The 14120-nt window shown below is 43.8% G+C and overlaps 1 protein-coding gene across 3 annotated transcripts in view; it reads left to right on the top strand.

Moving 5' to 3' along the window:
• BEND7 (BEN domain containing 7) overlaps positions 1–13409 on the top strand; it is a 45445-nt gene extending 32036 nt beyond the window's left edge. The window contains exons 7-9 of one of the 3 annotated variants that reach the window (XM_075525834.1): positions 181–300; positions 8266–8316; positions 13121–13409. In XM_075525834.1, coding sequence (XP_075381949.1) covers positions 181–300; positions 8266–8316; positions 13121–13182 — 233 coding nt within the window. In that variant the 3' untranslated portion in view covers positions 13183–13409. The remainder of the gene's footprint in view (positions 1–180; positions 301–8265; positions 8317–13120) is intronic. The other 2 variants (XM_075525916.1, XM_075526006.1) reach the window with 2 other exon arrangements.
• Positions 13410–14120: the final 711 nt, after the last annotated feature.

Below are 14120 nucleotides of genomic sequence, written 5' to 3'. Positions count from 1 at the left end.
TTTCTGACCGATAAACTTGTGAAATGTTGAGTTGGAGTCTGTTCTCACAATCCTAGATTTGGCCATTTAAATGCTTTTTGATAAATGGATAATTTGATATATTTTGTTTGTAATCCTCTCCAGTCTCCTCTTCTCCATTCTGGTGGCACATTTCAAAAAGATGGTGTCTTTTTATTTCAGTCTTTACAGAAAAATACTGCACTGCTAACCATGTGGATAAACTTCCTGGTCCTAGGGACTGGGTCCAGATTCTTCAGGATCAAATTAAACTTGCAAGAAGACGATTAAAAAGAGGCTCAGGTATGTATAAAAATATAAGGAAAAACATGTGAGTGTAAGATTAAAAGCTTAGAGCCTTTGTATCCACAGAAGTGTTTTTCTTGTTGACTGTAGAGTTGCACACGTTCACTCTATGAAGATTAGACCTCTAAGATTTTAGCAGGCTTCTGTGTAAAGTACGGTGTTTCCTTATGTTTGGTATGGTAGCAAGTTTAGGAGCTGTCTTTGCAGCCAAGTTGACTTTGAGTCTTTCTCCAGTGTTGTCTCTAACCCCTTTCCGTTAGCACCCAAACTCTTCTTCCCAGTGTTTGATGAAATCTGAGTCCTAAACTAGCTGATTCAACCAGGGTTGCAAGTAGAAGTTTTTTAATTCAGTGTTACTTGGTCTGACAAGCCAGTCACGGTACTGTTAAGGCATAACCCAAATGATCTTTCCTTCTGAACTGTATGTGTCTAGAAGGATAGATGGGCTTTCTCACATTCCTTGTGAAAGAATCAGCATCACTGCAGCAAAAAAAACCCCACCCACCCTGATTGTGCCAGCAAGGTTCTGCAATACATGGGAGGGAGCTTGCCGTGAGTAACAGGTAATGTAGGTAGGGTTTTGCAGCAAAGTTGCTCAGCTTGGTCTGGGATAACCTGCATGCTTGGGGCTAGGACCAGCCTGCGGTGAAGGCTCAGCGCTAAGCTTTCACCCCGACAGCACGCAGCTGGCGAGCTCTCAGCTCCAGCGACGAACAGCAACGTGCAGTCTCGAAATCCCCGGTAGAATTCATGGGAAAGCAATATCACTGATTAAGAGACGTGTAATTACTTTATAAACCTTAAATAGTCTCCTTCCCATCTTCATGCCTCCTATCCTAACAAGGGGCTTTCTTCATACAAGGCTTCACTTACTCTTCCTCATCCTAGTGTTTTCTTAAGGCGCTCTCGTGGTCGTATTTCTTGCCCATCTCTCCCTTAGAGCATCTGACACCGTTTTCTGAGGCACATCACTTGTGCCAACGTCCTAAACACAGTCCTTCACCGTTACCATATTTAGCTGCCTGCCGTTTCCCCTCTTCCCTTCTGCCCATCACCACAACTAATGCCTGTTAGCATCCGCGGGTTGATGGGATGGGAAACCTGATGGCTCCGCAGGGGATGCTGGTGGTCCCCATGGCTACGGGGGGGTGAGCGAGACCGCAGGAGATGTCCTCTCCAGCTCCCTGTCTCAGAGAGCCAACGTTTTCTGTCCAAAGCTGCGTCTCTGAAACACACACTTAGACTGGCGTCTGAAATAATTCTCCACAATGTTATTAATGCCAGGAGGGAAAGGCGTAAGACTGAAGAAAATGAGAAACACCCAGAGACAGAAATAACACAGGGGGAGGAAAAAAGTGCAGATTATTCAGTAGCATAAGCTTCCCTGAGTAGAGAAGCAAACCAGCACTAGCCTTAAAAAGGGTTTCTTGTGCACGTTGGGGGAGGGAGGAGAGAGGGATACAAGATAATCTTGCTAAAGACAGCGTCAGATTAGTGGTGTTGTACAACAGGACTGCTTTCTGCCCCTTCCAAGGCTGCCTGTCCCCCCCCCAGGACAGGAGGGTGGAAGTGGGATGCCAGGCTTCGATAAGGTGAAAAGTGCAGTGCAGGGTGTGGGAGCAGAGGGTCCTTGGGCTGTCTGCAGAAGATCCCTCGGGAAAGAGGATTGACCTAATTTTGTTTTGATTTTTATTTTCTTTCATCCTTTTTTATTTGCTTTTCTTCGTGCCTCTGCAGGATATTAATTAAAATGACAGTGACGTTCAGCTTTTGCCTTTCAAATGGGGCCACCTCCATCTCTGGTCCTGTCTCAGGATGGGAGAACGTAAGGAGAGGATACTGTCTCTAAGCTAGCAAGACTATGAAGAAAAATAAGTGAAGCTGAGTATAGTGTGACTGAATAAGATAGGCTCCAATATCTGTCTCTGCCTGCAGAGGGAAGGTAACTCGTTAACCGGTATGTGGATGAGTAGTGAGCAGCAATGTAACTAGCAGCCCTTCAGGTTTGTTTGCTGCAAAAAAGTACACAGTACCTAGATTGTTAGAAAAGCTCTTTTTTGTGTTGTTTAGTTTACTGGCCATTCCCTGAAGTGCACCAGTTTCTTTCTGACGAGACCACAGGCAGACATGCTCTTTTCAGTCTAGCAGGAGTGATTGAACACACCAGCGTGGCCATCTGCACCTTACCGTCCACTACCATCTTCACTGGTGGCTGAAGCTAACCCAACCTGACCTTGCACTGAAGCAAATGAGAAGTTTCCACAGCCTTTGTGAGAGCAAAACAGTAGGTAGCTGCAGAGAGGCGGGAGCAGACAGCTGGTTGCAGTAACATCTTCATCTTGTTGGAACAAGATTTGTTAGTACTTGTGCGTTGCAACCGTGAGCTTCTGATATGAGGGACATAGAGCTGATCAGGCGACAGATCCATCTAGTCCTATGTTTTGTTTCCAACGATAGCTGTTAGCAGATGCCTGGGGAGGTCTGTAGGACCGAGGGAAGGATGTTGTGATGCTTGCTAGCATAGTCTCACAGCCCTCAGCAGCTTTATCCTGATATAAAACTGGTTCTGTGGGAACTGTGCACATTTTAACTATTCATTGTGAAGCGATACAAAAATTGTTACAGCTGTGTGTAACTTACAGAGACCAAAACAGGAGGGGAGGGCAGGCATGGAGGGAGGTTTGATCTGCTATGGGGAGAAGGTGTCCCAGGACTACATGTTGCAAAACTTAGCTTTTAAGAATCTGAAAACTACAGGAATCGCAGCCGCTGAGACATGGGACTCATCACTCTTCCAGCTGAGCTCTTGAGCTCTTCCAGTCCGCGTGTGGCCAGTGGAGCAGAGGCTGAGCCCTTCGAGCGGGTGTCCGCAATGTCCATACTCCCAGGTCATTCTCTCTTAGTTTTGTCTCTGCTTGCTCACTGAAACACGCTGGCTAAGTTTGTGGGTGTAGACTGAGGTGCCCAAAGAACAAATCTGAGCCAGTGTTAAGCTAAATTCACCTGAGCCAATGTGTCTCCCTGCTGCAGGCTGATCACTGATCACACTGGTTTATCTACATGGGTTTCTAGTTTGTCGTAATGCGCAGGCTTTATATGGAGAAAACTTAAGATGATCCATTTATTTTACAGAAGCCACAAGACAACTTTTTAGTCACCACCGAGTTGGGCTAAATTTTAACAGCAGAAGTATTTAAGAGAGGAGGGGTAGGCTTTCCATCCTGCTTGCCTTCCCCTGAGCCATTTAGTACATCCTCTGATTAGTTTTTCATTTCAAACCAGGCAGTAAGACACGGCATTCATGAGCAGTCCTCTGCACTTTATCCTGTGAAACATTATTTCAGTCTGATAACGTAAATCCTGCTCTAGCTTTCAGTGATATTAATAATTTCAGAGAATCCTAGCAAATGAGTGGGGTGGATCTGGTTTTCGTACCTCTTTCTGTAGGGTGTACTCTCCTGAGTGTTTCCAAATTAAATGAAATCATGATCACTGGATCATAGATGCTGCCCAGCTTCAACCTTATTTATCAGGTTTGGCTCATCTCCTAGAATTAGGGACAGAAAAGCTCCCTACTTGGAAAGCTAATCAAGAAAACACTTAAAAATTCTGCTTTCTAGAAAATAGTTCCCCTGTGTAGATTTTGAAAGGTTGTTATCCTAAGCCAAACAAAAATTCATTTAAGTTCTGAATCAGTGACAATATTTTTCATAGCTGGAAATATACTTTTTTTAATTTATTTATTTTGCTTTGGCTTTCTCTTAGTTCTTTTAGATTATTGCCTGAGATCTGAGACTTGGGTAGGTTTTTTTATTTGTTAGATCTGAGAATAAAGCTGTCACTGCCATTAAATTTTTATTGGCCTTGTTCAGTCTTTTCAAAATTTCACAAGTTGGCTGTCATAAAGGGGAGAAGAGACTGTGAGGTTAATGTTACAAACAGATGTTATAATTAAAATTAAAGAGTATGATAATATTCTTCAGCCTTGACTACTGGTCCCATTTCATGCCAACAGCACAGCATACTGGGGCACGGCTTCATAGTGCCAGATCTGTCTTCTCCCAGCAGAGAAGCCAAACCTTTTTGGCTGCTGGGATGGGATGCAAAGTGGCCCTGGAAGGGAAGAAGTCAAAGGAAAAGGCATGTGCATAGGTTTCCTCTCTTAAAGCAGCGTGAATTACGATGCAGATTGCCTTGTAATTTACGGTGGCGGGTTTCCCACGGCGTGGTCTTTTCACCCTGCGAAAGAGAATATGGGTAGGTGGCTGGTGGCCTTGCCAGTGGCAGCACAGAGGGAGACAGTCGACCATTAGCATAGAGATCTTAAAACGAGTAAAATCAGAAGGAACTGACTCGCTGTTCATGTCACCTCTGTGCCAGGCATAGCATCCAAGCCTTTTGATTACTAAACTCTCTATCCATTAATAAGCAGCAGGTCAGGGGCCACACATCTCTGGCGGTAAGTTCTTCCTCCCTTTTTATGTTTTGAAGAGCCTGTAAGCCATTATTCTGTAGCGGCTGTCCATTGCATAGACGGGAAAGCTGATACTGTATGAGTAATACTCCCGAAGTACACGGGGTAAGAGCTGTTCATGCAAAGTGATTGCCTTGTGCGTATCCTGGAAGGTTTTGATTGCCCTACTCCATAAAGGAAAATATGGCAATGTTAGAAAACATGCTGAAATTTTTCAGGCAGGATTAATTTAAATAAATTACTTGCCATGACGCTTCATCCTTGAATTGTTGTTTAAAATAAACATTACCTTGTTGCAGTGTAAAATAGTGGGAACGAAGGAAGAAAAAATGCTTACCTTTTTTCTGGAAATACGCCTTTTCTCCCACGTCCTTGTTCAAAATGCTGCTTCCATTGTTTCGTATGAGGGTATTTTTGCTTTCTATTTCTCTTCATCCTTCTGATTTCCCTGGTTTCTGTTTTTGATACAACATCTATGTGTTCCCTGATCAGGCTGATTTTTTGCTTAGCGATAGATTTTTTGCTTAGCCTGATCAGGCTGATATTTTGCTTAGCAATACACACAGGACCAGGAAAGACGTAGGATGCGGGTCTAATGTGGTACTTTTGTGGCCAGTATCTTAGATAAAGATGGCAATATTAAAATGAGTAACTGCTGCATTCATCTTCCCAGCCCTGAGCATACATGTATTTCTGTCCAAGGAGCAAACCAGCAGGTGTACACTTAACAGACAAACGCGTACATCAGAAGCTAAATAGTTTTTTTTGGGGGGGAAAGAAAAAAATTCTAAGGAAACAACTACTAGGATTGTTTTGCAAGAGCTACTGAGCTCTATCTACACAAAGGACAGAAAAGAGGCCCCAAATTCCCACAGTAGGATCTATTCCTGCTTGCCTTGTCTTGCAAGCTGGGTCAAGACATGTAAAGTTTGGCTGGCAGTCTCTGGGTGCGGTTGTCGAAGGCAAGGCTTCTTTCCTGCTTGGAATGACATGCGAGAAGCTGGTGGTTTACATCCATGTTAGGAGGTCGAGGTGTTTGTCATGACTTTGTGTCATACTTCACCTGGAGCCGCGGTTACGCATCCAGTTTCATAAAACAAAGTCAGGCAGCTACTGAGAAGAGTGAGTAGGCTCTCTGGGCATCTGCCGTGCTCCCACTCCATTTCTGGCGCGGGCACAAGCCAGACGTGGCGCTGGCACATCGCCAACATGTGGCGATGTTGTCTGTTTTTAACTAGATCTGATCTTGGTGACTGTCTAAACATTCGTGCTGGCAAGAGGAACAGGAATGGAACAATTGGTGGGGAGCTGGACCTCATCTATCAGTTCTGTGCCAGATTAAAATGGCCAGGTAACTTCGTTACCAACAAAGCTGGTTCTGCAAAGTTGGAGACTCAAGTCCTTATCTTCTGAAAGCAAGGTACTTCCTAGCTTCCATTTGTTTCTTTCTGTATTACTGCCTTCCTCTGAGTTTTAGGTAGGTGTAAGAAGAGCAGTTAGGCAGAAAGGTAACGATGGCTCTTGAGCTGCTTCAAGAGTCGCTGCTGAGATTTCCAGAAAACCTATGACTTGAGTGGACAGCCTAGTTGGCACCAACCTTGGTGCAGATAGAGGGAAGGCTTTCCAGCCTATTGCCAGCACTCATGTCTGGCTTCTCCCATTTTCACAGCTTGGGTCCCTTCAACCCAAGGGGCCAGTTACAGCTTCACATCTTGTATGCTGAGTAGCCATGCCGCAAAATCGCTTGGTGCGGGTAGTTCATAACATAGCTAGAAGTTGGCCTCAGACTGTCACTCCAGGTGTTCTAAGCTGTGTATGTCCTGTTAGCTGTTTCCCAGCTGCTCATTTCACTGTGCTGTCTCCTTCCTTGCACATCCAGTCCTTCCATGGCTGTGAGTTTGGTCCAGATTCAAACCAGCCTAGGTAACCTCTTCCCATTTATTGAGCCACCCGTTCCTTCCAAAATTCAAGATTTTCACAGTAAGCTGTACCAAGCATTTAATTTGTTTCTGCTCGGTGTGCCACCTTCTCACAGAAAGTGGAAAAAGGTATCGGTTCAAGGCACAGAGTCACTTGCAGGTCTGTGCCGTGTACTTGTCAGGGCTCTCCATTTAAACCTTCCATGGGAGGAAAGCTGCTTAGTACTAGGGTTTTTTGTTTGCTTCTGTTTTCTTTAGTTCAATTAATTTTGCAGAACTGAGTAGAGAGCATATAGCTAAAAACTAATCTGACATCCATGCATGTGGGGGAGAGAGAGCAACCTCTTGGTCAAGGGATGGATAGCCAGGTGTTGCTGGAGGAAGGAGACTAATGTAGATCAGCAGCTGGGTTAGTTCTTCTTAGGATATCCTCATAAAGGCAGCAACTCAGCATCCTCGTGTACAGAACTGGGATAAAGATGACCAGGACAGTTAGCTTAGTTTCAAGTGGGAGCTGAACTAAGTTGCTCAGTGCATTTGTAGCCTCGGTCAGATTTGATCCCTATGGATATCGTGCAATGAATGGGTGTGAGTAGATGTATATCCACCACACTGACCATGTACAATGTAACGGGCTGGTCCTTTAGGACCACACCTAGTTTGCTGAAGCACTCTGAAAGATCTCATTGTGTTTCAAAGGCCTTAAATATCATGCTGCAGTGCCAAAAGACAAAGGTAATAGGATTTTGAATAGGGCTTGTGTAGGTTAGGCACCGATTTCCTGTTACATGCCTATAACTTACTCGGGGTTCACATGCACACTCCAGGGTACTGCAGTCTAACAAGTCACTGCACATCTGCTGAGCCAAATTAGCTATCTTTATGCATACCCTTGGCCTCTGGCAAATACGAGATGAACAAATTAGGCTTTTAGCCTTCCTTCACCGCAGGCTAAATTAAGTCAAATGATCTTGCATAAGCTGTAGGTTGAAAGCACGTGTGTATACATACACTGTAATTGCCTGTGTACCTGAGTGGTTACGTGCTTTTTTAATTACGCTGGGTGCCCACCTGCATCTTTGAAGACATTTTGCCCTCGTCAATCTGTCCCCTGCAAAATGAACTTGCCTGTGGTCACGGGAAGTTTGGATGGATGTAGAAATGGGGGCCCTTTCCCCCAGGCATCGGATAATGGCAGCTGTCGGAGGGTGAAGTACCAGCCTCAGAGGCTCTTCCTCCAAGGACTGCTGAGGACTTTTCTTACGTGATTTTATCAAATGATCACAACTCCTTTTATCATCCGGATATCCTGAAAGCTTAAAAAGAGCAAGTGTTACTCCGTGCCATTGCTGGCACAACTGCTTCTTAATACCCAACTCCCTCTTCTAAGTTTGCATTTTTATTATATGACCTTTTCCTCCAAGCAGTGAGTTTTTAACTGAGCAATAGCAAATTGCAGCTGAGGAAAGTAGATAGAAAATGCAAAATCACTCTACAGTATGTAGCTTTTTAATCGCATTCCTGTATTCAGTAAAAGTAATGAGATTTCTTGTTTATATTTGTAATCAGCAGAGGCAACTGACTGTGATGAGAAGCCGGACATTTCTCTACTACAAACAGGTAAAATGCATTAAAATTTTTATCAGCTTCCAATGTGTGTGTTTGTTTATTTATGGCACAGAAGCAGTTTTCAATAATCCTGGCGTGCCATATACAGTCAGGTAATTGCACACAGGACCCAGCTATCTTAAGTTTTGAATGGCCTGTATTAAAAAACAAATGCATCAGAATCTTACAATTTCCCTCTATTTCATATTCAAGGTTCATGGTAGCAGCTAAGCTAATAAGGCCAGTAAGTTACCCTTCTTATGCCAGACAGGGACTTGCACTCATCCCTGGTTTTTCTGGGAGTTTTTTTGAATTCTTAACAGAGTTATTGGAAGGGACAAACACAGTAATTTGTATTGTAGCATCTGTTCAGTTGTCCAAGGTATTAGCAATAATATCTTGGGTTCACAGAAGGATTGCAAAGATACTTATATGGTAGCTAAGCGTTGGTTTACTTTTTCTTGAAGTGCAGGCACCCTGCCTTAAAAGCCTGACAGTTGCTTAGCTATGCAGCTGTGTGGACTAGGAAAAAAGATTTTTGCACCCTGTTGCACATAGTGTTGAAATCAAGACAGGCTGAGACTGAAATTTGAAGCACCCTCTCCTTAAGAGTCAGTCCATCAATAGGTGCCCTAATGGTAGGAGCTGAGCTGCCATCCTCTGAAAATCCAGTAGGGCCAGAGTCTGGGGAGATGGTCATTTCCCTGCATTACAGAGTCATTTCCCTGTAATTTCACCAAGATGCTGCCTCTTATCCTGAAAGCCAGTTAAAAGGGGGGAAGATCTTGAGCAGACAAATAGGGTCATGGATTATGGTTCATTTTTATCATATTCCTAAGGTGTAACAACAAAGGGTGGTTGGAGATCAGCGATGCTATTGCTGTGAAGAACAGGACAGGGCTGATGCTGGGTTGCTCAGCGCATGGCATGGTACCTGGAGGCTATGGGGTGGACGGGAGAGTACTAGTACCATCGCAGCATCTGTCTCTTGTGCAAGGGCTTCCTTATCTCTCTTGCGCAAGGGCTGGAGAAGGAGCTTTCACACACCTGCTGCTGTGTGCCAGAGCAGCAGCTGCCAGCCGTGGAGCGCTGTCGGTTGAAATCCCGCTGTCGGAGCACGTGCAGTTACTAAGGAATAGGACCAGCGAAGCAGTTGGGAGGACAAGCAGCTATAGTCTTGTTCTGGCATGGACCCAGTGGGGGCTGGGAGCACACGCTGACTGTGAGCTGCCGTGCTGCTTTCTTGGCCAGCCGCTGAGTATTTCAGGGTATGGTTGTGATAATAGATGCAGGAAGCTCTGGTTTGAAAGGTCTCTTCCAAGTGACATCCTGTTCGTTTCTTTTATCAGGGAGGGAAGCAATTCCGTTGCAAGAGGACCCTCATAAAGGTTGCTAATGCGACATAGTGTTATCTTTTCATTGCTCTGGTCATTGTATTAAGGAGCAGAATTATTGGATTGCTGTGCTTTTCTTCAAGCACAGTTTCTGTAGTTACTACTTGCATCGTACGTCATTGATGGAAGTGAGTGTGCCGAGATGTTTGTGGCAGAGAACATGACTCCCTTTCCGCTCCACAGCAGATCACCATTGCAGTCTGCTTGCTCCTACACCTTCCAGCATCCATGCATGCACAGTTTTTGAGCTGAAATGTTTCCTTTGCGATGTATACCTCTCCGTACTATCTGTGGAAGGACACCTAAATAAACCATGCTGCAGTTTGCATTGGTGGGGGAGACGATGCTCGCAGGCTGTAAGCCAAGCAGTTGACTCACACCCATTATTACATGTGTGCGAGTGCCTCTTTATAGTATGTATCCATGTAATATCATACTGTTCTTGGAAGCAAATGATTTAAAGTGATATACAGGCAGTATAATGACAGTAATTATGATAGAGAGCCAAAATATAGGTGCTTTCTATCAAGGAGTGTTGCAAAAGAGGTGGAATATAACATTTACAGAGGTCTTTCCCTGTCTTACTACAGCTGGTTTTATAAAGGGGTGTTACTGACAGGTTCTTTAAAGAGAGCCTTCATGCGATTTATTCAGCTTTCTTCTCTGTTTAGCCTGAAAAATCTTTGGGGAAGAGTCTCTCTGGCTGTGTGTTTGTACAGTGCCTGGTGCAATGGGCCTCGGTTGCAGGTGACTGCTAATATCAGATAAATCACAGCCTCAAGTTGCGCCAGGGGAGGTTTAGATTGGATATTAAGAACAATTTCTTCACCGAAAGGGTTGTCAAGCACTGGAACAGGCTGCCCAGGGAAGTGGTTGAGTCACCATCCCTGGAGGTATTTAAAAGACGTGTAGATGTGGTGCTTGGGGACATGGTTTAGTGGTGGACTTGGCAGCGCTAGGTTTATGGTTGGACTCGGTGATCTTAAGGGTCTTTTCCAACCCAAATGATTCTGTGATTCTGTGATCAGTGGTTAACCTGGTGTGTTGGTAGAATAAAACCAGACCGAACTGGATTGCTTGAGGGGGGTCTTGCAGGAGACTGGATGGGGAGAAAAGGTGGGGTATGGAAGTTGTTCATGAAAGATGGTTGCTCTCTTGGTTTTCAAGAATTGAACAAACTTGTGAATCAAAAGCACCCAGAGTGAACGACGTTGAATCAACGGTAAGTGTTGGTGCAAAAAAAAGGGAAAACTCAGATGCCTTTAATCTGCCTTTTCTGCTCAGTCAGTCCTGCCTATGGTGCCGGCAACATTATGAATAAGATGTGGGTATATATGGACTATCGATACTGAAATGCCTCAACCTACGCATTTTCAGATCACAGCCTGTGGCTGACACTTCATTTGAGACACCTCAGTCAGAAGTGTGGATGCTCTCAGCTCTCTTCATCATTGGTGGGAAGAGGGCTGCTTCCAGAGAGGAGGTCAGATCAGCTGCGGTCGTGTTTGGAGGTGTCTCTCCTTTGGTGCTGGCAGGACTGGGCTCTGAGTGCAGTTAATTGGTATAGGTGCCTACAGCCGGGTTTGAACCTCTGTGCCCACAATTAGCAAAGTCCTGGACTTTGAGGAGAGCACGGGGTGTTCTGTTTTCAAAACCCTCTTTTGGAACTCAAAAGCCTTGTAAAAAAATGGAGCTGGTACATGCTCATAAAACTAAGGAAGACATTTTTGCCCAATTATATTTTAGCACTTCTGAGCAGAAATCATGCTCCTGTTTTAAAATCACCCTCAACACTAAGAGGGCCTTTGCTTTAAAAGCTGTTGATTGAACGGTGTTTAAAGTAAATTGGAAGAACTGTGGCAGTTAAACTTGCTGGGAACTTTGGTGCATTGACAGATACATCTCAAGAAAATACTAGAAGAATTGTCTCTTAACAAATGTTATCAAAGCTCAGGTCTTCCACAGTTCCAGCTTTTGCACCTACCAAAAGCTGAAGGCTGTGTCCAGACCTGAGCTGAGACAGATCAGACAGCTCCGGGGGTAATTACCATGGACTAAGTGGAAAGACTGATTAGTTTCTCAGTGATACAGGAACCTGGAAGTTGTGAGATAGATCTTTATCGGGATGAAGATGTGGCACCTTTTAGGCTCTTACTATATAAGTTGGTATTGTGAAAAGGCTCATCTTATTTTGCTCTACAATTTACACAAAGCATCTGGATTTTGTGGTTTAAAAAAAAAACCACCAAAAAAAAACCCAAAAGGAATCGCATAAGTTCTGCATGTGGAAACAAATGTAAGCCAGCTGCAACACCCTTTTCTTGAATCCTCCTCTTGAAAATTGCGTTTGAAAGATATATGCAGCCCAGGACCATGAGAGAGCCCTCCTTATATCTGTGCTTTGGACCACAGCTGTGCTGAGAGTTTGTATAGTTTCTCCACACTGGGGTTAATTTCAAGATGAGAAAGAATTTTGATATCCCTAAAAGAAGCCGAAACACTAACATCCCAATCCTCAGGTCCAGGGGTGATAGAGCTTTGTGAAAAGATGAGAGCAATCTCTTGGTAAAGAAACTGATGATAAGAAAACAGCAACGATCCAATTCTATATAGGTTGTCTCCTTTTCTCTTGAAATACAATATCAAGAAAACGAAACTTCAAAAAAAAAAAAAACCTTTTCAAAACCTTAAATATAAATCCTTTATTGTAATATAAATCTTTATCCTTTCAGTGCATGATTGTACGAGTCTTCCCTTTTCATTGGGTTGTATTTGCCTCTCAGGCTGATTGATGTCTGTCTCCTATTTGCCCTGTGTTCTTATTGCTCTAGTTGTAATTCTTCTGTCCATCTTTCATTGTTCTGTTTAGAAAAAGCACATTCTTAAAGTGCTTTAGAAAAGATGGGATATAATCATACCGCGCACCTTTTTTTTTATATATATATTGTCCCATATGCATTTAGACTACTGTGGAGTGGTGGGTTTTTTTTTTCCAAAGAAGATCCCAAAGTCCGTACTCTAGGTTTAAAATTCATGTGGTGCTTTTTTCACTTCTTCAGAACCGTGACTTCAAAGGGGTGAGCATCGCAGTGCAGTTTGTGCCGAAGTCTAATGCAGCACTTTACATCTGAAGTGGGGTGCACTATATGTTGTGGGAAAAACTTTGCTGGCAAATTGTGTATTAAAAAAAAAAAAATTATTTAATTTGCTTTCTTTAGCCAGTTGAGCTCTATTCTAAATGGAATTCTGCAGCCGCTGCCTGCGTACACACCAGCAGTTCAGCCCCATCACAAATTAAAGTTAGAGCTCAAATATGTAATTTCCATCATTTAAAATGGTTTTTGTTGGGTTTTTTGCAAATTACTGATTTCTTAGATTTTACATTTTTTTAACTGATTTCTCCAAACTCTTTCTTCCTTCAGGTAACCTTTTCGACACCACAACAGATCATCTGATAGACGCAAACCCAGATTTTTCAGCTTGAATTTCACATCCTGCATCAGTGTTCTTAGCGGATAGAAACATCCTCTCCTTTGAATAATGTTCCCGCAAGGTCGGCGTGAGAACTTCAACGTACCGCAAGACATGGACATCCATACCATTTTCCCTTCACGTTTGTGTTGTTTCATGCATTTTCCATGTAACCTCAAATAACAAAACTGCCAGATTGCTTCACTGTTCTTCATCTTAATTAAAGATGATTTCCCTTCATATCCAATGCATTATTTAATTAGCGGGGTATCCACTCTGAAGACATTCTTTTGCCTTTGTTTTTCCTCCACGACTGTATTTTTCCACATGATTGTATGCTTGCCAGCAGTGTTTTGTCTTAAGCCACACAGAGGTGAATACACACAGTCGGGTGATGCCATCCCTGGGGACCAGGGTGGCATCTCTCCATCCATCAGGAACCCCAGGGGCTCAATGACCATTTGACGTGGCGAAGCTCTTTGCTTCTGCAGACCCTCTGGTCCTTTCCTGGCTGCTGTGGTACCAATGACCAGTCGTACGCAGCTGTGATTAAAAAGTCCTCGCTGGATTTAGCAGGAAATAAAGCAGGATTCTTCCCAGCAGTGCCCTGTTTCCTAATTACAGCAAGGAGAAGCTATTCCTCAATTTCCCCTACGTGGTCCTAGTGGGATGGCTCTCGAGCATCTTTGTAGTGCAGATCGCTGGAGGTGGTCATTCTCCCCTCAGTTTTCCCCCCAACTTGCCCTACCACCTCCATCTCAAAATGTGTTAGTTTGCCAATTTCCAGGAAGAGGGTCTGCACACTGATTTTTCAGCCATAGCCCGTGATGACAATATTCACCTATTTTAAAGAAAAAAAGTCACCTTTTGACTGGCACTCTATTGATATTTCAGCAATTAAGATGAGCGATTTGATCAAGAAATTGCACTACCCCCTTAGACGTTGAAAGG

The sequence above is a fragment of the Mycteria americana genome, chromosome 1 (assembly GCF_035582795.1).
Source record: "Mycteria americana isolate JAX WOST 10 ecotype Jacksonville Zoo and Gardens chromosome 1, USCA_MyAme_1.0, whole genome shotgun sequence".
In the NCBI taxonomy this organism is placed as follows: domain Eukaryota; kingdom Metazoa; phylum Chordata; class Aves; order Ciconiiformes; family Ciconiidae; genus Mycteria; species Mycteria americana.
This window is presented reverse-complemented; position numbering and strand designations above follow the sequence as displayed.